The 24,421-nt window shown below is 38.2% G+C and overlaps 1 protein-coding gene across 9 annotated transcripts in view; it reads right to left on the reverse strand.

Annotated features, from left to right (window-relative positions):
* The window catches only part of FBXO33 (F-box protein 33), a 55,025-nt gene that overhangs the window by 29,496 nt on the left and 1,108 nt on the right, over positions 1 to 24,421 (reverse strand). For 7 of the 9 annotated variants that reach the window (XR_005293388.2, XR_005293387.2, XR_005293390.2 and 4 more), the window contains exons 2-4: positions 11,460 to 11,570; positions 7,625 to 8,310; positions 2,058 to 2,209 (exon numbers count right to left, since the gene is read on the reverse strand). Coding sequence is in view for 2 of the 9 variants with exons in the window: in XM_038404389.2 (XP_038260317.1) it covers positions 1,938 to 2,209; positions 7,625 to 8,310; positions 11,460 to 11,570 (1,069 nt within the window). In the remaining 7 variants the exon portion in view is untranslated. Of the gene's footprint in view, positions 1 to 201; positions 2,210 to 7,624; positions 8,311 to 11,459; positions 11,571 to 24,421 lie in introns of those variants that run through there. The other 2 variants (XM_038404389.2, XM_043516140.1) reach the window with 2 other exon arrangements.

Below are 24,421 nucleotides of genomic sequence, written 5' to 3' on the forward strand. Positions count from 1 at the left end.
GGTCTAATTTTTGTTAAGCACTTTATTTTATCAACATATTAGTAAAATATCAGCCAAATAAGAATTTACTGTATGATTTACTTTAGACTAAGCTTTGCTGCACCTCAACACAATGTGAACTAATAATTACACAATTTATGAATGATTGCTGCAGCTTAATGCTAAAAATCCTCATGCTGATACAATAAAATTTTACAATGATCAGTTTTTAATGCTTTATTCATTGATTAAAAGAATATACATTTAACATAAACCATACAACATCAGTCATCAGTTCAAACATTCAGCTGGTTTCCTTACATTTTCTGTCAGGAGTTTTTTAATCTGATCACATTTATAAGATAAAATCTCACCACATCTGGCATATACACACACTGTGCCAGTGGATTCACTCTACTGATGTACATATAAAATCCGCATGGTATGTGCTCACTGGAGACAAAACAGCGCACACCTGTCAAAAGGTCATTTTAATATAAGATGGTAAAACCATTTGTAAAACACATATAAACTTTTTCCATAAATAGAATCATATCTGGACATCTGTTGCATAAATTGTGTTTTCCAAAGCTTACAATATAGCAGCCAGGTCTCAGCACTGCTGGGCACCCACGTTGGCCACTTACTTTAATTATTGCAGACTGTCCTTTAACATTAAATGCACAACATTCGTACCACTTAAAACTGGGGTCAGGTGGAAGTCTCACAGAGACCACGTCTGTACCGCGGTTGCCCTGAAACAGTTAAATCGGCTTTTAAAGCCTCTCAGATATAACAAGATTTTAAAACATACTTCATGGAATGTTCTTCATGCATCATAGCAGCTCATACCTGTGATAGAACAAGCTTTGTATTTATTTCCTTTCCTTCCTTTACATTCACTATTCACAGTGAAACAGGTGCATGTTTGTTTAAGAGTTCTGAGGTTGCTGACTGAGCCACAGCACAGCTGTGTACCACAGGTCGAAATTCGACCTTATATATTACAATCTAGCAGTATCTGGCAGACCAACAGTTGGCCTGCCCCTGCCAGCATGTGGGCACTTCTTCATTTTTAATCTATTCTTTGGCAGCTGACACAGGCGCTGACAGAGAAAGTCCAGTGACTTGGTTGCTAGGGATTTCACGACTAATGTTTGTTTGTAAGCATGTACATTTAAATTTATATCTTCATTGTTATGGTTTTACCCCATTGGAATGTGTAAACTTGTATTTCCTTTTAAATCTGGGCCCAAAGCTAACTCATATGGAGAAACTGACAGATCATGAGAATAAGAAGCTATGATGAATTTACAAAGGATAAGAAATCCTACAATTTATAGTCTAAGAGCTCGCAAATTCAGGTGAGTAACTGAAAAAAAGCTACACAGTGCTACAGACTACTGCTTAATAACTGAGAATAAATTTAGAGTAGTAGTAGTAAGTCATGCTTCAGAAACTGCATGTGAAATTAAAGTGGAAGTTTACAGTGAACTGGCATTGGGTAGTATTCTCTTTCTTCCTTTTTTTAAAGCCTAATAAGTAGCGTACTACCAGATTATATGACAGTGATTGCATACAAATCCACTGGGCTATGGATATTAAAAAATTTGGCTCCTGAGCACTAAACTCCGACATAATAGTAAAATAATAGAAGATGCAGTTACTCAGTAAAAAAATATAGTTAGCCGGCAACCTCAGACAACCTTCGGCTGTATCTCTATAAGGTTTGGTAGACAAGTCCATTAACCGTGAAAGCCCTAAACATTGCCACTTTCAGCTTCTAAACCAATACCCGACTACGTTCTTTGATCAAGAAGTAGAATACACATATATAATTCTATATATCTAATACTGATTAAACACAGCACAAAAGGGGTTAATTCACACTACTGAAAAACATAATAGGATCCTACTTGCATATGTAACCACAGGAATTGTAAATAAAAAAAAAGGAGCTAAATGCCTTCACTGAAGCTTTGCATCTCTCGATAAAAATGACGAGTTGGCTCAGTGAAGACACTGAGTAATTCTATGTCCATGACTGCATGCCAAGGTCGACCCAATCCAAGGGATACCTGCTCAATGAGGTTATGTACTGGATCCACATCTTGATCAGCCAGTTCACCTTGGTCGAAATCAATGCTTTCTTCTGTGACTTCAAGCACTTTCAAATCAGAGCCACGAAGACGAGCGATTGCAATGAGGTTATGGGCCCACACTGTGTAACCTGGGAGGGTGGGGGGAAAAAAAGCTGTCACTTCATTGCAGAACTGCTTTTTTAAAAAAAAAAAAGTGTTTAAAACCTGAGACCCCTGACTAGCAGGCCTTTTCCCCCCCAACTGATTTTGCCCCTTTTCCATTTGGCAACCTTTTTTCTGCATTTCTTAAAAGTTACAAGCCATAAGGTTCAAATTTATTCTTATCAAGTGAGGGGGAAAAAAAAAAAATAAAAAAATAAAAACATTCCAAGGAGAACCCTCTCCCTGCGGCCAAACTTTGTTGGATCTGTCCCCTCCCCCTATAGAGAATCAATACTATTCAAACAAATATTTATTTAGACTCTGGGACAAACTAAATATTTTAGACCTACACTACTTGACAAAAAGAAAAGGAGTACTTGTGGCACCTTAGAGACTAACAAATTTATTTGAGCATAAGCTTTCGTAAGCTACAGCTCACTTCATCGGATGCCATCCAATGAAGTGAGCTGTAGCTCACGAAAGCTTATGCTCAGATAAATTTGTTAGTCTCTAAGGTGCCACAAGTACTCCTTTTCTTTTTGAGAATACAGACTAACACGGCTGCTACTCTGAAACCTGTCACTACTTGACAGTTTAGAGGTGTTATGTGCAAGAAAAAGTGCATGATTAATCATCTTAAGTGAAAGTATAGGTGTAAGAACTGCATTAAAACTGTGTTTGTAGTACAGAGGAATTCTGAAGAGGTTTGATTTTACTGTGTTACAGTTAGACCTATTTTCTATTACCAGATTCCATTTTTGCAGTGATTGTGACCTTTCCTCACAGATCATGGTACTTTTCATAAAAACCAAGTCCCTTCAATGCTGAAAACTTTTTCACTCAACTGCAAAATTATCTTAACTGAAATTAAATATGACAATTATAAAATGGTCTTTGCTACCTACTAGAAGTTCATATTGTATTTCCCCCAGAAAGTGAAGAAAAAGGCAAATTATATTCCCTATTACTAGTGAACTTGCTTTCCATAGGTTGGCTGAGAAAACATGCTGGGTTCCTCCTAGCTCACTGATACCACTAAGCACCATCCAGGATTTTCCTCTTCTTTAGGGTGCCCTCCCCTTCACTTCTCCAGTTTATTCCTTCCAGTAAGCTATAAGCTTACTCTTCTTCCCACCTAACATGCAAATTCTCTTGTCGATGTCTGGACTTGGAAAGCCTAGTAGAGCGGATGAAACTGACAGTCTCATCCAAGCCACAGAAAGTTATCTGGTAAATACAAGCAAGGTTTGACTCTCTCTGGAATGGTCTTCAACAATGTAGATAGTGGATTCTGTATAGCAGGAAACCTATGAGAAAACATTTCAGTGGGGAGAGGTGAAGACAGTGGAGGCTGAATTAAATGAAGGAGTTTGATGAAGAAAGGAGAATGAGAATCTTTTACCTACTGCCCCTGAAGCTTTCCACAGAAGCACTGCTCAAAGCACTCTGCAGTCCAGGGCATCTGCGGATGCTGGCATGATCAGTGGTAATGCCTAATGAAAGAGCAAGGAACTCTAAAAGGCAACTTTGTAATGTTAACTCACTGATGCTTCCCCTGTCTAGTGCAGTGGGCTGGAAGTCTGAATGCACAAGGAACATCTGGAGGCCTAGAAGACTGTAGGATACCAAACGCAATCAAGAACTCCACTTTTAGGTCATACTTTCCAGAAGAATCTTGAATGATCTTAGCCAGTCCACTACAGAATTTAGAATTAATAGGTCCTTACTGAGAAAAAGAACAAGAACATCCACAAGAACAAAGGGGGCAGCTTAACAAGGGCGATTCAGATACATAACTACTGCTGCATGTGATGATTTGGAGGAATGCCATTCCCTGGACTAGCCTTCTGAATACCAAGGCGGCTATCATGACCCCTATAGCTTTTCATGTTAACTTCTGGAAGGAATGACTAGACTTCTGGTAAGATTTTAGGAGCCAGAAAGGACCCCATCCAACCAAACATTTCACAAGGCAGGAGCTTGTAGAGATCTCTTACACCATGAAATCTTGAAGCACCTCTTCCCCAAAGTCTAAGGCTGCCTCAGGGAGAGCCTTTGCCCCACGGGGAAGATTCTCCCCCCTTTTCATGCAAGCTGGGTGGGCTTGCTTTTCAGCCCCAGAGATTGCCTCGGTACTTCCTCACTCTTATTGCTTCTGGAAGATTCGCTCTAAGGTAGGTTTCGAAGTAGCAGCCGTGTTAGTCTGTATTCGCAAAAAGAAAAGGAGTACTTGTGGCACCTTAAAGACTAACAAATGTATTTATTTATTACTCTAAGGTAGATAGCAGATGTCTCTCTGTGAAAGCAGAAAAAATTCTTAAGGCCCCAGTGAGAAAGCACTTTTGCAAGAGACACTAGTGAGGTGGATTTCTTTTAGCCTTATCTGATCAAGTGACAAACAGTAGCCAGACAGATGCAGATCAAGTAAATCCTAGTTACTGACTAGTAACCATCCTCTGAGCTATCACAGCTAAGCCACAGAATAGTTCATTCTGGCTTGAAGGCCTTTACAGCCTTTTTTTTTTTTGGGGGGGGGGGGGAGGATATCAGATAGAAGGGGATTAAATTGTTAGTGGGTGTCACTAAAACCCAGTGTTTGGTTTTTGTTTTAAAAAAGAACCAATTGCTGTGTTGAGCTTAAAGGGGGTCTATTTTATAATTACATGTTCCTGAGAGGGTTTTTTTTTTTTTTTTTTTTTGTAATTGTTACATATAAGTACTTAGACAAATTGCAAGAGGAGAGGACAGGTATAAATAGATTTCATTAACTTCTTCTGAGAGTACAGGGAATGGACGCAAGAGAAGATTCTCTTCCCCCTTCCCCTCCTCTAGCTGACACAACATGAAATGTAGTTATCAACAAGTCAGACTCACTTTAAAATAAATAAATAAATAAATAAATAAATAAATAAATAAAACACCCAAAACACTTTTAAAGTTAACATTGAGACAATTTTTACTGCCAATCGGGACCTAACAGGATAAAACTTGCGATTTCTGAATTGTAAAAAGTTTAGAAGCTGTCATGTTTATAAGAACTTCCTTAAAAAGCAGTAGAAATTATGGACAACAGAATATCCAATATGAATATTTTAGCCTTTTCTGAAGAACCTAAAATTGATTCTTAAGATAAACTGCTGCATTTGGAACCTGTTACAGCAAAAATGTAGTCTTCACTTCCAAGTTCTTAAATATTTTAAGCTAACACCAAACTTAGATGTTATTTTTATTCCAGCTGACAAAATAACTTCCAGGCAGTCTGGTAGCATAAAGAAGAAAAAGATCATATTTTCCCAATTTAGGCAAGTTACAAGAAGCACAGCTGAAAGTACTTCATCTTGAGATCTGATTTCACCTATTGGGCATCTGTCTTTTCCCCCACTTAGACAGACAATAAGAAATTACACCAAGTTACTACCTTTTAAACAGTCTAAAAAGATCTGACAATTATATAACTTCCAATTCTCTGCTTAATAAAGATTATTAATAGTTTGCTTTTCTATTGCTTTACCTGAATGTTTGCTGGATAGACAGGTGACAACACTATACATTTCTGATGCTGGATTTGTTAGCTTGTAAATTTACACAGCTGTTTGTTTCTATTTTATATTAGATAGGTCTTGGAGGATGTCTGATTCCCTCCCCTCCCCCGTATTGTAAACTAAGTTTTTGGGATAATAACTGCATCAAAACAACAACAATTTGGTTAAATTTTAAAAGTTAGATGGCTAAAGTGAGGCACCTAAAATCACATTCAGCCACTTAGTGCACAGCTATGGTAGAGAGTTTACAGCAGCACAGCTGCACTGCCGCAAGCTCTCTAATGTCGTGACTCTAAACCGATAGAAGAGAGCTCTCCCACTGGCTTAACTACTCAAGCCCCTGCAAGCAGCAGTAGCTAAATTGGCAGGAGAAGCTCTCCCACCGACACAGTGCTACACCAGCACTTATGTCAGTGTAACTTAAGTCACTCCTGGGGGTGATTTATTCACACCCCTCAGCGACCTAAGCTATGCTGACATAAGCTGTAGAGTAGACATAGCCTCAGATGTGTTGGTTATGTAGAATCAGAATTGACATTTGACTCTAGGAAACTTATAGTGATTATAAAGAAAAGTAAAGAATTTAATTTTCCCCAACTGATTTCCAATGGAAAATAATTAAAGTTTGTCAGCTGAAGACTCTTTGTTGCAAGTATCTGACTCCCCCCACTTTGGGGTAAACAGTGGCGTTTGAACCCATGCCCTTTGGTGCTAAAAACATGACCCTCTGCCACTTGAGCTAAACAACCCCATCCTGCAAGCTGTTTGAAGGAGGAGCAGGGGTGCACTCCTATACAGCAGATCACGGGATTGAGGCCTCAATTCCTTTTCTATCAGCACCAGCAGACTCAAACCTCCTATGGCTGGTCCACATAAGATATAAAGAGCCACACTACTAGTGTTACATTAGCATTTTGTTTCCCTATATTTGTTAAATGAATATTATCTACTTTTGTCTGCTGTAGGTCACTAGTTGAAGTCAGATAATACACAAGAGTAAGTTCCTCTCTCTTTGAGCCCAAGTTCAGAATGGATTAGAGGTTTACAGTAATAAAATAGCTAGCACGGACAATTTATGACTAGTGTATGGTGGCATTTGGCCAGGCACTCACCTAAAACTATTTCAGGGGAAGAGAAATACAGTTTATGCTACTCTCCCTCCTGCAAGTAGATCAAACAGAGAATATATTCTAAACTTTGTCAGCCAATACTTCATCCTGTTAGCTGCTGCTAGATTCTCACTAGATTGGTAACACACATCTCCTCTCACCCTAGCTTCATTGTGGGCCATACATATTTACAACCAGGAAGATCACCTAACCCTCACTGCAAAATGAACTAATGCTAAGCAGCAAACATTTCCAATTCTCATACCCACAAGCATAGCTACTCTCTGGATAATACATAGTTTAATATAATAAAGATCCTCCACACACTCAAAATAAGCTTTCCAGAGCATGGAATATTATATACTACCCCTTTTTTTTTGGAACCTTACAAGAAAAATTCTTGCTCATCCTCATTTACACAAGTAACCTAGTACACTTCAAGTGAGAACAGAGTTGCATAGGAAAATTTGTTAACACAGTCAGTAACTTACTAGTTACGTGATTTGTTATGAGGAATAACTATAACTATAGTATGTGGAATGACTTTACATTTTCAAGTTTGATGGTATGAGAATGTGTTTTTTCGGTATCTGTATAAAACAGCTTCTACTATTAACATCTCCTGCAAGATTTTTTAGGGCAGTAACTGATATTATTAATACAAAGTGTATGATTGTGATTTTTAGAAAAAAAGACTAAAGCATAAAAAAAGTCAAAGTCACTTACTATGTTTGGGAATAGAATTACCTACCATGAACTGCTAGGAGAGAGAGCCTTGTGCACCTCCATGCTAACAAAACCAGTGGATCTTCATTACGGTTGTCACTAAGATCTGGGAAACCAGACATATCTATCACATCATTCATTAATATAAAATGAGTGAGAAATTTGTCATACTGCCTGGATATGAGGTCAACAACAGCCCCTGAAACACAAGTGATGTAGCTGTCAAAGTGAATCCTCTCTAGTGGGATACTGGGCTTAAGAATTCTTAGCATGTCATCACTCTTGATATCAAAAGCCATAATATAGACCCGAAGATTAGTGCTGTTGCGTGTCAGTGCCTTCCAATTCTCATCTTCTGGCATGTTTTCCAAGGACTTGTGCATTATGGAAATTTTGTGGACCAGAAGAGAGAGTCGATGCAAAGGCACATGGTTGCTATCAGCCAGGACTCTTGCCATTTCAGCTGTAAAATCACAAAAATCCAAGGCGAGGGAGCGCAGATTCACAAAGCGCTCCAATTCAACTGCAGTGATAAGAGTGGTATTACCAGGGATGTGGTTGTCCAGCAAACTCAGGTGTTCCATGGTGTTGGCAATGGGGTTTGATAAAGATGACAATGATGTGGGAGTAACTATTTGCAGCATAAACCCACAAGACAGCCACTTCAGTTGCCTGCTATTGCCCAATATTTCTTCAAATAGCTGTTGTATTCTGCAAGAAAAACATAACGACCCCATTAAATGTGACTCAATGTGGTAATACAACTGCATAGCATTCTATATTTATTCAAGAAAGACTCTACTCTTTCAGTTAGTGTGCAATTCTGTAGCTGTGCTCCGTGAAGAACTCCTTGAATAGTCAGTGAAAGTTCTGTATGTATGGCACCTGCAAAATCAGGCTCTAAATTACTTTAACTTCTACCAAACTCAAATGATGCTGCAATTGTGATTTATCTTGGGAAGGGAATATATGTATCGATTGATCTTGTGGAAAATGTTGCCCTTTGAAGAGAAATATCCCATATTTCTCAGCACCAAACTCTTAAAACAAAAGTTTAAGGGAATCCATTCAGCCATTTTGGGGTTATACAAATATGAGTAACTACTACTTTAAAAAGCCTCTGATGCTTCATGCTCTGATACCTCTAATACAGTCCTTGCCCCACCAAGCCCAACAGCAAGCTTAGTATGTACAAAATATAGCCCTAAAAGCACATCAATGCTTTTTGCCAGATTTGGAGAAATTTGGTTTTGAAATATTTGAAACTGGGTGAGCCGACCACACTCATTACACCTCTCTCAAGTGCAAACAATAGTGGGGTTCTTAAAATACTTTCATGTGTACATACTGGATCATTCCTACAGTTACCAGCAATTATAAGAGTTTAAGCTGGGATAAGCATGATTTGGCCTGGCAATATTTTAAAATTAGATAACCGAGTATCATTTGTGCGCCCTTTTTGGGGGGTGGGTGGGGGGGGGAGTGACCCACACTCACCACACAGGAGGAGGATCCTGCATCTATCCTGACCACCTGTCCCACCCCTGTAACATTTTATAAACAGATCTTTAAGTTATATATTCATTTCACATACCATACCTAAGACAGGAAGGAATTTGATTTGAATGTACAATTGTGAATCACACAACTTCAGCACTGTAGCTAAATGCTCTGGATTGGCTCTAAAGAAATTCTTTGATCATGTTCCCCCAGCTGTTAAAACCCAGCTGAATTTTTCCTCTTCCTCACCACTGACAAATGCTCTTCTGAGCACAGTCACATTACGTGTTCTAGTATGTATACATACAGGATTCAGGCATACGGGTAAGACTATGCAGGAAGCAAGTGCACTGCTGTTGTCCATACTATTTCTGTTCATTGGATAATGCAGTCTCAATCCAGCACTAAATGCACTTATTTAAAATGGCTCAATTGGTATTTTTAGAAAAATTAAGATTAATTAACAACTTTTAGATGACGAAGTAACACCTCAGGCATAAGAGTTTTAAATAGTTACATTTAATTCAATGGTAGAACGTATTTTCTGTAACTGCACAATGTACTGCATTTACATGATGTATTGAACTTTCCCATAGCAAAGGTTAAATAAAATGAATTTGTAAAGAGAAAAGTAGTATAAAGTTACATTTAAAACAGTAAACTGCAAATATAGAGCATAAAAAACCTATGCACTATAGAACCGTGCGGTATGCAACAAATCATCATAGTCGGAAGAGCACTAAGCATATTATTAAAAAACAACTACCACCACCACAACCAGAGTAAAAGTTTTTACTCTGATATCTATAAATTGTGCCTCAGTACCGCAATACAGTATGAAATTTGCATAATATCTCCCACTGATCTCAATTTCTGCATTACACAAGTACAACAGGACAAAGACACAGTAGGAGATGAAGGTCTGAATTTCCACCATATTGTAAATTTAAGTCAGGATCTAAGCATTAGAGAGTTCAATATTCATGTACATACTAATCCATCTGTTGATATCTATGATAGTTCCAGAGCTACTTCAGCTGCAGGCACACGGAAAAGGAAAGAGTACCCATTCCTCTCCTAGGATATTGGGATAAGCAGATTCCCTCCCCACCGCCGCCCTTGGCAATGTAAATTAAAATTATGACATTCAGGGATTGTCTATGTTGGCAAGTTTTACAGTTATATCAGCATAACCCACTGCGTGGACACTAGTTCCAGAATAAGAATGGCTTTTTCATTTTATCTTACACACTTCCAAAAGGGCATAAGTAGACTTGGGAGGATCAGATTTTTGAGGATCGACATCGATTTTAGTATACACACAAGCCAATAAAAATACATTTCCACCAATCATAAAAATGTACAGATAGGCAAAGAAAAATGCTACTTGAGAACAGAGGTTGATTTAAGCAAATTTACTTTGTAGATTTTGACATGTCATGTTGAAATTTGTATTTTAACAGTTATAAAGTTTTAACTTTTTGAATCTCAATGTCTACTGTCATTAAACAATTATTGTCTGAACTCCCGCACAGTTTCCCGCAATAGATTAAGATAAAAAAAGCTTAAAAGCAAACACTGACGTTATCTGGTAACATTGTAAAAAAAATTATAAAAAAAATGAGTTCTGCCAAGCCTAGATACAAGCTTTAAAAAAAACAACAACAAAAAACGAAACCCACTCTGATTCTGCAATAAGAGTGTCCATATGGGGGGGGGAAGGGGGAAGGTTATACGGATATAATTAACAGTTTAAATTCGCACCTTAGATTATACCAATATAGCTTTTCTATATGGACATGCCCTTAGGAATTATTCTGGAAATTAGTAGTTCTCATTTTAAACAGGCATGGAGTCTGATAACAAATCCTTACTTGGAGTTCACTTATGACTTTATTCAAAGTCACTTGTTTCCTAATATTCGTTTTTCTTGTATATATTTGTTTAATTTGTCAGGTGACTTCAATTCCTAGTGTAGTTCTCCACTCAGTCTCAGAACAGCAATAGTACATACAGTTCCAATGAAACCCTGCTCCTCTCTCCCTGGCCCCAATACCACCTCATTCTGTTTTAGAATCATCCCTTGCAAGAGTTAAAGTACTGTGTCTTCACACACTGTCTGCAGAGATCACCACAAATCTGACAACTGATGATGGTTTGTGTGACGTAGACACGAGGAGCTTGACCAAGATCAGCTCTTCTCATATAGGTCACCCAATGACCATCAGATAACACAAAAATGGAAACCAGATGAAATCTCACTACCAAGCTGGAGCTTTTTCAACCTAATACCTTGCATTCTCATTATCAGTTCTTTGAGCCAGCATGATATTTTTGCTAGTGTGTACAGAAGAACTTACTGCTTAATCTTTTTGCCATCTGGGTCCACCTTGCTGAGGTATGTATTCGATATACTTCCATGTTGTTGAAGAATGCTTATATCCCCAAAAAGACTTAACTTCTGGAGGTTCCTACAAAAATAGGTTTTGTTAGTTTGCACATGAAGATAAGGCAACAGTGGAGAAATGTTAAGGACAATTTTTGAACACAGGTAGCAAGGGCACACTTATGCACAGGAGGTATCGTCCAGGCTGGAAAGAGTTGCACTGTCTATAAGTTTGGGACAACACACAACTTCCAAATAAACTAAAGCTTAGATGGAACTTTTCAGGGGGAGCAGCTTAAAACACCAAAATCAAGAGCAGAAGCAAGAAATCTGATCAGTTTTGAGTCACCTTACTATAATAGTCTGAATACCTATCTAGTTGTCTAGCAGAATGTTACCAGGAATACACCTTGTGACATTTAAGTGCATGTTATCCACTTTCATCCTCACAAGTGTATTTAAAATTCCATCAACGACACTGTATACATATCTGCTTTTCATTATATGAAAGCTGCACTTAATGCTGAACCCCTAGAACTCTAAGACTATGTCTAAACTACAGCTGCACAGACACAGTGCTGCAGCATTGTAGTATAGACATTTGCTACAGCAATGGAAGGGGGTCTTCTGTCACCGTAGTTAATCCTATGAGGCAATAGCTAGGTCAAAGGAAGACTTCTGGGGCTTAACTACATCTCTTGGATATGAATTCCCCCCCCCCACCCACCCACCCACAACATAGCTAGGTCCACTTGAGTTTTAGGCTTAGACCAGGCCAAAGATACTACACTTGTGGCACTTTAGAGACTAACAAATTTGAGCATAAGTTTTTGTGAGCCACAGCTCACTTAGTTTTTGTAACATGCTTCATCCAGTGGCCCATCATTCTCAATATGCTTTTTTAAAGAGACATTCAAGATGATGTCTAACTATATTTAGGGCTACCAATAAATCACCGTTAACTCAATTAACACAAAACAAATTAACTAGATTTAAAAAAAAAGTTGCGATTACACAGTTTTAATCTAACCCTTAAACAATAGAATACCAATGTAAATTTATTATATGGTAGAACCTCAAGAGTTATGAACACCTCAGGAATGGAGGTTGTTCATAACTAAGGCTATAATTTAATCATGGGTATTTTTAGTAAGTCACGGAGAGATCATAGGCAAGAAATAAAAAGTCACAGATCATGACCTATACCATAAACATCACTGATTCAATCTTACCAGAGGTGGTGGGGAGGTGGAAAGGGAGCTCCGGGCTTCAGAGCAGTGGCCGATGCGGTTGGCGCTGGGGCCACTCCAGCAGCAGCTGGCTGAGGGGTCACCTAAGTAGCTGGTGTGGCTGTCCCCAGGGCCTCCTGAGCAGCTCACTCCAAGGTCAGCTGCTTGGGCAGCTCCAGGGTCAGCCAAACTGACCACTGCAGAAGTCATGGAGGTCACAGGAAGTCACTATTCATAACTCTGAAATGTTTGTAACTTTGAACACGTTTGTTCTTTCAAAAGTTCACAACTGAACATTGACTTAATATAGCTTTGAAACTTTACAAGGCAGAAGAAAAATGCTGTTTTTAACTATCTTAATTTAAATAAAAGCAGCACAGAAACAGTTCCCTCACTTTACTAAAAAAGGGAAAGTTTAAAAAAGTTTGACAGTTTATGATTGACACAGTTCTGTACTGTATTTGCTTTTTTTTCGGGAGGGGGGCAGGGGAGGTCTCTGCTGCTGCCTGATTGCATGCTTCCAGTTCCAAATGAGGTATGTTCGTAACACTGAGGTTTTACTGTAAATATTTTTGCATTTTTTTCTACATTTGCAAATATATTGATTTTAATTACAACACAGAATACGAAGTGTACAATGCTCACTTTATAATATTTTTGATTACAAATATCTGCACTGTTGTAGCCTGCACTGCAAGGTATGCAAGTGCCAGCTATGTTAAACATTCATATGCCTCTTCATGCTTCAACCACCATACCAGAGGAAATGCTTCCATGCTGATGAATCTCTTTAAAAAAATATTGCATTAATTAAATTTGTGACTGAATTCCTTGGGGGAGAATTGTATGCCTCCTGCTCCACGGTTTTGCCTGCATTCTGCCATATATTTCATGTTATAGCAGTTTCAGATGACGACCCAACACATATTGTTAGATTTAAGAACACTTTCACTGCAGATCTGACTAAAATGCAAAGAAGGTACCAATATGAGATTTCTGAAAATAGCTATAGCACTAAACCCAAGGCTTAAGAATCTGAAGCGCCTTCCAAAATCTGATAGCGATAAGGTGTGAAACATGATGGCAAAAGTCTTAAAAGAGCAACACGCCGATGCGGAAACTACAGAATCTGAAACACCAAAAAGAAAATCAAGCTTCTCTTGGTGGCATCTGACTCGGATGATGAAAATGAAGGTCCTTCAGTCCAAACTGCTTTGGATCATTATCAAGTAGAACCCATCTGTTCTCACTTTCAGTTGACATTGTAAATAAGAAGCAGGCAGCATTATCTGTAATGTAAATGTGTTTGTCTTAGCGACTGGCTGAACAAGAAGTAGGACTAAGTGGACTTGTAGGCTCTGAAGTTTTACATTGTTTTGTTTGAGAGCAGTTATGTAAAATATAATTCTACATTTGTAAGTTGCACTTTCACGATAAAGAGACTGCACTACAGTACTTGTCTGAGGTGAACTGAAAAATACGGTTTTATCTTTTTACAGTGTAAAAATTTGTAATAAAAATATAAAGCACTGTACACTTCGTATTCTATGTAACTGAAATCAATGCATTTCAAAATGTAGAAAAACATCCAAAAATATTTATAATAAATTCAAATTGGTATTCTATTTAAAAGTGTGATTAAAACTGCAAATAATCACAACTTTTTTTAATCTTGCAATTAATTGTGATATTTAAAAATATATACAATAGCCCCAATAAAAATATACATAAATATATAAATTCATTCATGATATACATGGGTGAGCACATTGGTCAGTTTCACTTTCCCCTATACAGACAATTTCTCCCACTTATGTTCCCCCTGCCCTCCAACAACCAGTGAGGGAAAGACATTAAAAAACATGATGGTAAAACCACAAAAGCAAGTACAGGAGGCTCCAATGCAGGTGTGCCACCTGACATACTTTTAACAAGTATAAAAGAAAAGGAGTACTTGTGGCACCTTAGAGACTAACAAATTTATTTGAGCATAAACTTTCGTGAGCTATAGCTCATTTTTCAAAAGTTAACAGGATTCCTTTAAATATTTACATATTCTATGGGTATAATTTATTCCTAGGACTCTAAAACATGTTATTTTTGGTAGTGTAACATTCCATGAATCCTAGTGAAAATTTGGAGGATTGCAAGAGTTTGAACCATCTGTTTATTTTTGTCACTATAATTTAATCTATAGTTTACATAGAAGAATGTACAAACTTAACTCCTATTCCTGCTGTTTACAAGTAACATGCTGCTACTTCATCACAGCAATTCCTAGAGGCAGTATGATCAGTGCCAGTGTATACATGAAGAACCATGAGGCTTTAGTGCTCGTGCATCATCTCCCACATATATTCTGATATATGTATAAAAAATTAGAACAGTTGCATTGCTCCAGTGTGCGCTGCGAGGAAGAAAGGGCTGATTGCAGAAAGTTGTAAATAATATGGCCACGAACAAGCCTAGACAAAGGCACATTCTCAGATCCTTTTTCAATCATTTAATGCTGCTACTGGCACTAGGAGAACTGTGATGAGGAGCAGCTTATGCATGAACTCCCTTATGCATGCTTCAAAAAAAAAAAAAAAAAAAAAAAAAAAAAAAAAAAAAAGAAGTCACCCCATCTCCAGACTTAAAACTTTAAAGGTGCTACATCCAAAGATCTGTTCCCAAGTTTACTATGTGAATATCAGCAACACTAAAGCCCATGCTGCAGTGCCAGGGAACCTTCCCTGGACTCTTCACTGCTCTTTACCAGAAGATGACTAAATCTTCATAAGATATTTCACTTGCAGTGGAACCAAGGATATGTAGAGGGGATGTCTCACTTCCCTAATTTTTAGGTCCAATCTATCACCCTTTATAATCACTGTGAACTAGCACTACTACAAATCTCTTGTTTAGTTTGTGACCTGTCATCACTTCCCACTCTGATTTCCTAACAGCTGTCTCCTAGTTGTATCTGCTGTCTATTTCCTCTCCTAGTGAATGAGGGACTTACTAGCAAGGCCTCAAATACTTCACAGCAAGCTACACCTAAATACTTCAACAACGTTCCTGTACAAACAGCTTTGGAAGTTTTAATTAAAATACAAAAATTGAGTATAAATCAGTGGAGTAGCCCAAGTTATTTGATATTCTATTTAAATATAATTTTATGCTGACTATTCTCATTTTCAGTACGCCTCAGATTTTTATATTGAAGATGCCTAACTACCTCAAAGAAAATTGTTGGGTGAGGAGAAAGCTCAAGATTTTGGCGGCAGAGAAGGGGGGGAAAGTTGGGGGCTTTTCGCCCCTAGGAAGCCAAAAAAGTCAGTTTAGTATGAGGAGAAAGTAGGATGGCTGGATGTTTCTGCTAAAATGACTGGCAGCATCATATGCAATGCTGAAAATGAAACTGTCATCTTTAGATTTCAGAACAAGTCATTGAGATGAATGAGGCAGTTCACATCTTTCAGAGCATCTGCAGATTCAGGAAGACATTACATTACAACACACAAGGGCTAGAAACTACCTTTTTAAAAGCTTCAGTCCGGAAAACAGTGCTATACAAGAGATTAATTATGCAGCCACAGAGCTGCAGGGCACACAGGGCCTGTTTAACAGTCAGCATCATCTCACTACTTATAGCCCACTGTTTTGTTTCAAGATTACATTAGTAGTAGTAAATTGCTGTAACACTTTGTGCTAGATACAGTACACACAACTATAAAGTCTCTGCCTCAAAGAGTTTACTATTTAAGTAAATAAGGACAGCTATAGTGCTACTTAGTTCTGTTCTCTTTTGCATTTGCTAGTCACATGATCATTATCACCACCTGTAAGTTTGATCGTGGCTGAATTCATATCCCCTATAGATCATTAATGAAAATAATGAAAACAGTAGTGATCCCTATGGTGTACAACTTGTTTTTTCTGATTCCTGCTTCAGTTTTACTATTATGATTGATTGAGAAAGGAAAAGAACAATTACTACTGAATCATTTTATTAAAGCAGCAACCAGAGGCCCCAGTTAGGATCAGAGCGATGCAGTTCTATGTACTACAAATGTCACATACAGAGAGAGACCTTGTCCCAAAGGATTTACCATTTATGATTTCTCATCCATGAGATTCTACTTTTAAATGATCTGATATTTCTCCAGCAACTTTTAACTTTATCCTAACATGCCACTGCATCCTCTACTAATTTAGTAATTGCACTAGACTAGATTTGCTTGCTGTGCCCTATTTTTATTACACATTTTTCAACCAAATTTCACATAGGCCTTGTTTATACACAGCAGGATTAGAGAATGGTAAAGTTGCTCATTCATGGTCTATGGTAGCAATTCCACCATTGCTTGCTAAATGAAGCTGCCTCTACCAGACCAGTGGTGGGGGAGTTGCAGAAGAGTCTCAGTAAAGATGCGGCCATTCTGACTTCCTCAATATGCTGAATATTTGGCCTGTTTAATAATCCAGGAGCCTCATTTAATTTAATTCCTGAAATTCTTTAAAACACATTTTGCTGACGTATTGTAGTTTTACTAGAAATCTAGATTCTTGCTCTGCACACTGATACAGATCAGGTAGGTCACTGGGGAGAGAAAACAGACAGACATCAACCCCTTCCTACTTTTTCCCAGAACAGCTCTGACAGGGTAAGACTACACTTGTGGATTTCAACACAGCAGAGTAAAAAAGCAAATATTTCTCCCTTCACCCCACTCCAAGAATCTTCCTGAAAAACAACCATCTTAATAAGAGCATAGATATTCTGATGACTCATGGAAAGTTTCCCCATACCTACTACTTACTTAGAATCTTTGTTTTAAGAGATTATCTGTTCCTGTTGCTCATTCTCTCATCAGAAGTCATAATCCTCTGCGACCCTCACAATTTGTTGTGATAGATATTGTTACAAAACAGCATTTTGACTTCTGGTCAAAAATAAGCAGCAGGAGTAGAACGGTTATCAAACACCAAGATCCTTTTTAATGCCCATGTACTCAGTAATAAAGAATGAAGAAACTTTTTTTCTAAATCCAGTACAAGTTTTGTATTAACAGACTGTCATTCATAATAAATTTGCAATAACTCTGGATCTGTATGCCTGTAATATCAAACACAAGATTTATAAGATGGCCCTCTGGAATGTAAGTGATTTCCAGCAGCAAGACTGTCAGTATATTTTATGTAATTCGTTAGCAACTGTTAGTAATAGCAATTCATTAAATCCTTCCAGTCTGTGAGAATTAGCAAAGTTCTACGTAGAATTTTTTCCAAATTTTCACATAATCATTGCTTTAATATCAGCTTTGTTTACATCAGCAGCTTTGTTTTGTACAGTGAATGGATAATTTAGCTAGTGGAAAAAGTGTACATCATCATCCAGTACCCAACAGAGCATCAAAATTCCTCCCTATTTTTAGTTTTTTACAGACTGACATTTGTCGTGCCTCAGGTCCTTTGGTATACATCCTCAAAGAGCCATACAGTCATCAAAAAAGATTTTTTTTGCACTTTAAGTTTTTTGAAAGTTATATTGAACAGTACAGTAATGCAAAGAGTAAGTTTGATTTATAAAAAGAAAAGGAGTACTTGTGGCACCTTAGAGACTAACAAATTTATTAGAGCATAAGCTTTCGTGAGCTACAGCTCACTTCATCGGATGCATCCGATGAAGTGAGCTGTAGCTCACGAAAGCTTATGCTCTAATAAATTTGTTAGTCTCTAAGGTGCCACAAGTACTCCTTTTCTTTTTGCGAATACAGACTAACACGGCTGCTACTCTGAAACCTTTGATTTATAAGACCACAATAAGGCATGACAGTTTACTTACCAAAGCTGAGGTAGTTAGCGCTGTATTTTACAAAAACACTTACCCCACGATGGTAAGAAATCAGAGCTGCAGATTCTCTGGTTTCATTGCCAGAAGGACATCCCAAGAGGCATGAAAGAACCATCTGATTCTCAATCTTCACTCATTCCTTTGGTGCCTTTGATATGACTCATACAGAAACTAGAATCTCTGCAACTTATTAGATATATTTGTGGTGTAGCAATGAGTAGAGCTGCTTTCCAAACAATTGACTTGGGTTCAGTTACCCCACCAACGGAGAAATATGGCTTTTGCCTGAAGGCATACTGCACTGAATGCACCCAATCTTGTCTGAGCTCAGAAGCTAAAGAGTGCCGGGCCTGGCTAGTACTTGGATGGCAGACCAAATGGGCAGGACCAAGCACACATAGACCACCCTTGACTGGTGTCTGTCCAACTTGATCTTAAAAATCTTAAAAACCAATGACAGGAATACCGTAGCCTCCTTTGGAAGCCTATTCCAGTACTTTGATATTAAGGAAAAACTTTCGAACATAAATCTCCTTGCTGCAGATTAAGCTGATTTCCTCTTGTCCTACCGTCAGTAGACAGAGAACAACTGATCAACATCCTCTTTATTACACTCCTTTAATATACTTGAGGGCCTTTATCAGTTTTCTTTTCTCAAGACTAAACACCCAATTTTTTTTTTTTTTTTTTTTTTTTTTTTTTTTTTAAAACCTTTCCTCATGCATCAGGTTTTCTAAACCTTTTAACTTTTTGTTGCTCTCCTCTTGACTCTCTCCTGTTTGTCCACATCTTTCTTAAAGTATGGCACCAAAAACTGGACACAGTACTCAAGCTGAGGCCTCACCCGTGTCAAATAACTGTTCCACTCTATCTCCCATGTTTTATATACAACACTCTTATTAATACACTCTGGAATTATATTAGCCTTTTTTGCAACTGCACCACACTGTTGACTCACACTCAGTTTGTGAGACACTATAATCCGCAGATGCATTTCAGCAGTACTACCAAATAGACAGTTATTCCCCATTTTGTAGCTGTGCATTTGATTTCTCTCCTTCCTAACTGCAATACTTTGCACTTGTCTTTAATAAATTCATCTTGCTGATTTCAGACCAATTCTCCAATTAGTCAGGGTTATTTTGAATTCTAATCCTGTCCTCCAAAGTGCTAGCAACTCCTCTCAGCTTGGTGTTATCTTCAAATTTTATAAGCATACTCTCTCTTCCATTATCCAAATCATTAATATATTGACTAGTGCTGGACACAGGACAGACCCCTGAGAGACTCTACTAGATACATGCCTCCATTAGGACAGTGAGCCATTGATAAGTATTCTGAGTACAGTTTTTCAACCAGTCTGCACCCACCTTATAGTAATTACATTTGGATCACATTTCCCTAGCTTGCTTATGAGAATGTCACATGGCATGGTGTCAAAAGACTTACTAAAAATCAAGATACATCATATCTACAGCTTTCCCCCATCCACTAGGCCAGTAACCCTGTCAAAGAATGACAGACTGGTTTGGCATGATCATGGGTAAAAGCTAGTGATTTTCTATAGTAAAGTAAGAGAAGCAGAATTCATTTCCTTAGCAACTTAGAACAAGTACTTGTTTGAGATTAGCGGTCTTCAGCAAATACAGATACTCTTAGGTATTTGGGGTTCTCAATTTGAATTTTTAGCGTCCAAATCACTTAAGACAACTCTATGAAGCAGTCCAGATGAGCTTTTGCATACCATATTATTTCTGATTTATGTTCTAAATAGCTCTCAAGAACTATGCAGTTCAGGAATAGACAATCTCACATGTGCACACAATTTGAGAACTCAAGCATTTTATCATGAAATTCAAACATGGTCATGGAGATGGAATAAAGGAGGAGCATGTATTATGCTCTGTGTATTTATGGTGGGAAGTATCTATGCGTTAGTGAAACTATAGTATAACTGGCTCTACCAGAATAAGCACAATGTTTTTCCATCTCCAATTATTTACATTCATTTAAGACCCATGTAGCTTAAAATGTGCAATTTGGCTAACAGTAAAATTTGCAAGTCCATACACCATGAATTACAATAAGCTTTACTGCACCAGCTCTTATTTGTGATAGGAAATTTTAGATGGAATCTGTTCTAGTTGAATGAATGTTACCAAAGGAAAACTTGCCAATGCTGTGACAGTTATGACCCAAATCTGAAGTTAGTCATTCTCTATACCACTTCTACTGCATGTTTTTATATGTTGTGATTTGTCTGTGTATATTGTATTTTGCATAGTGCATGATCCTGCACACTTCAGAAGCTGAACTAAACTGCTGGAGTTAAATGTAAAAAGGATTCACAGGAGATTCTCCACAACAGGACACCTGATTCCGCCTTAGCAACAAGACAATGATTCTTTTGTCAAGGGACCTTGAAGTGCCAAGGCATTTCTCCACCACAGTTCATTTTAATTAAAAGGAGCTAAATAAAATGGGGGGGAGGGGGTATTTTAGCTATATCAAAACGTAGCACAGAGAAGCAAACATTTTACTGAAGAAATGTCTAAAGCATCCACCAATTTGGAAAGGATGTGTGTAAAAAGTAGCTTGGCAAAGTAGTAGGGCAGATTAAGAATAGCAAAAGCTCCCTCCTAATATAAAAGCACTTGTTGGGGAATAGGGGATAGCAGCAGAGGTAGTGAATTTCAGGAATGATACTATGTAGCATTTACAGTGTATGTGAGAACTTTTCACAGGGCCACAGCACACTAGAAATCCACTCACATTTCCAAGTTAATATTATAAACAGTGTGTGTGACTAACATTTTGTTGACTAATTTTTAGTGATGCAGAAATAAAGATTGTCTGGCCTTTTTAAAAGAACTCCTGCACTATGGATTATAAATAGGGCCCTACCAAATACACAGCCATGAAAAACACGTCATGGACCATGAAATCTGGTCTTTTGTGTGCTTTACCCTATGCTATAGGGACTTCACAGGGAAGAGCAGCGTTTCTCAAATTGGGGATCCTTACACAAATGGGAGTTGCGGTGGGGGGGATCACAAGGTTATTTTTTGGGGGGAGGGTTCACAGTATTGCCACACTTACTTTGGTTCTGCCCTCAGAGCTGGGCGACCAGAGAGCAGAGGCTGTTGGCCGGGCACCCAGCTATGAAGGCTGTGCCCCACCAGCGGCAGCGCAGAAGTAATGGTGGTAATATCATAACATGCCAGCCTTACTTCTGCACTGCTGCTGGCAGTGGCTCTGCTTCAGACCTAGGCCCCTGGCCAGTAGCTGCTGCTCTCAAGCTGCTCAGCTCTGAAGGCAGCGCTGTGGCCAGCAGCAGTGCAGAAGGGTACCACAACCCTCCCTACAATAACCTTGCAATGCCCCCCACCCCCCAAAGTCCTCTTTGGGAGAGGACCCCTACAATTACAACACTGTGAAATTTCAGATTTAAATAGCTGAAATCATTAAATTTATGATTTTTAAAATCCTATAAAGAAAAAGGAGTACTTGTGGCACCTTAGAGACTAACAAATTTATTTGAGCCAATAAATAACAAACAACAAATAAATGTGTTAGTCTCTAAGGTGCCACAAGTACTCCTTTTCTTTTTACAAATACAGACTAACACGGCTGCTACTCTGAAACCTGTCATTAAAATCCTATAACAGTGAAATTGACCAAATGGACTGTGAATTTGGTAGGGCCCTAATTATAAATAACGACCTTACAAAAAACATCAAGTTCAGACAGTAGAGTCTGCTGTACTCTCACACAGTCTGATAGATCAATATTGATACAGAAGTTTTCACTTACTGGCAGATGCATTTTCAAGTCAGCCAACAAGAAAGAACTAATGAATTGTAACAAAGCTTGATAACAAAGAGTTATAGCAGCAGACACAGATGATTGAGGCAGACAGCCCTAACCTGCTGACAAGTGGAAGAACAGAGTAAAGCGTACTAAAATATAAAGGTTAGGGTTCTCAGTTCAGAGCTGGAGCAGAACTGAGGTTTTCAGAAAGTAAGCTTTGTCAGGGAGATGGCTGAGTGTTATAACATAGGAAATGTCTCTGAGCTAACTGCAGTAAAGTGGAGGAACGGAAAGATATTTGGCAGGTGAAAAGTATGTATTCATCTAAAACTAAGGAGGGATTATATTCATTATTCTCTAGCTACAACGCAGAAAAAAAAGCATGAAAAAACCAAACAAAAAAGATTTCTCCCCAAAGCCATAGAAGCATGATGGCCCTAACATGTTCCGATTTTGTACATCATTGTATTCGCTTTTCTGATAGCCTTCCACAAACAGTAAATCAGCTTAAGATACCCAAGTTAAAAAAAAAAGCTGTAAATGTTAATTGTGTAATGGTGGGGAGGTAAAGTTTTTAATTTCATCTTGATCACAAAAAGAAAAGGAGTACTTGTGGCACCTTAGAGACTAACAAATTTATTAGAGCATAAGCTTTCGTGAGCTACAGCTCACTTCGATGAAGTGAGCTGTAGCTCACGAAAGCTTATGCTCTAATAAATTTGTTAGTCTCTAAGGTGCCACAAGTACTCCTTTTCTTTTTGCGAATACAGACTAACACGGCTGCTACTCTGAAATCTTGATCACAGGATCCCTTTCCAACTATACCCTTGCCTAATATTGATGGGGAACCCTGAAGCATCTTAATGGGCCCTTGCTTTTCTGTCTAAGTTGTTTATATGGCTACCATCGTCACAGTGAGGTAAGGAAGTACTATCACCACCATTTTACAGAGAGAACTGAGGTACAAGTAGACTCAGGCCTGGTCTACACTGGGGGAGGGAATCAATCCAAGTTACACAATTTCAGCTACATGAACAACATAGCTGAAGTCGACATACTTAGACCTACTCACTGCGGTCTCTTCACTGTGGTGAGTCAACTGCTAACGCTCCCCCATCGACTCCACCTGCGCCTCTGGCGGCGGCGGAGCACGCAGGGGTCGATTTATCGCATCTAGACTAGATGCAATAAATCAACCCCTGCTGGATTGATTGGTGCCCACCCATCTGGCGGGTAGTACAGACATACCCTAAGAGTCCAACATCATTCTGGAAGACTGTGGCAAAGCACAGAACTGAACCAAGGCCTCCCAAATTCCAAGCTAGCACCTTAACCATGGAACCATCCTCCTCTTTATCATCATCTTCCAAGATCAAAGGTCACTCATCTTTAATAGTTTCTCTCTGACTAAATACAAGATTCCTTCTAATAGAGACTAAATTGTTTCAGAAATTACTGAGTATCAGGCAACCGAGCTATTATTATAGTTAATATGTTTTTCAATACCAAGGTTACATCACAGCTCGGTGGTAGGAGGAACAGTGTAAATTTAAAAAAAAGTGTAACGTGTACATTAGTGTTTTCACCACAATGTATCTGTTGTGTTTGTTCATGCATGAATAAAGTTTGAAGACACATTTAAAGTATTTTGAGAGAATGGAGTCTAGATATGCACCAGAACTCAAGCTTATAGCTCTGATCCTCCCTACATTTGATTTTAATTTCTTTGCACAGCTCTAATAAACCTTGTGTCTATCACAGGGCAGTGTAAATTGTCAGTTAATCTACTTCTATACCTTGTGTTATATTTATATTCCACAGCTGACATGATACAATGCAAAATATGCTGAAGTTACTTTATATATTGTAACCCTAATGCTGTTTGATAAAGAACTCCAAAGACACTAATTTAACAAATGATTACTATATGTTTTACTTACTGTTTATGAAATGCTCCAGAGTTTGCACTATAAGTAATGATGGAAATTACATTTCACAGATACCAAATAAAGCTTCATTTGAGACAATTTTTTTACACGCTGAATTGTTACATCTCAT

Source organism: Dermochelys coriacea, chromosome 6 (genome assembly GCF_009764565.3).
Source record: "Dermochelys coriacea isolate rDerCor1 chromosome 6, rDerCor1.pri.v4, whole genome shotgun sequence".
Classification (NCBI taxonomy): Eukaryota; Metazoa; Chordata; order Testudines; family Dermochelyidae; genus Dermochelys; species Dermochelys coriacea.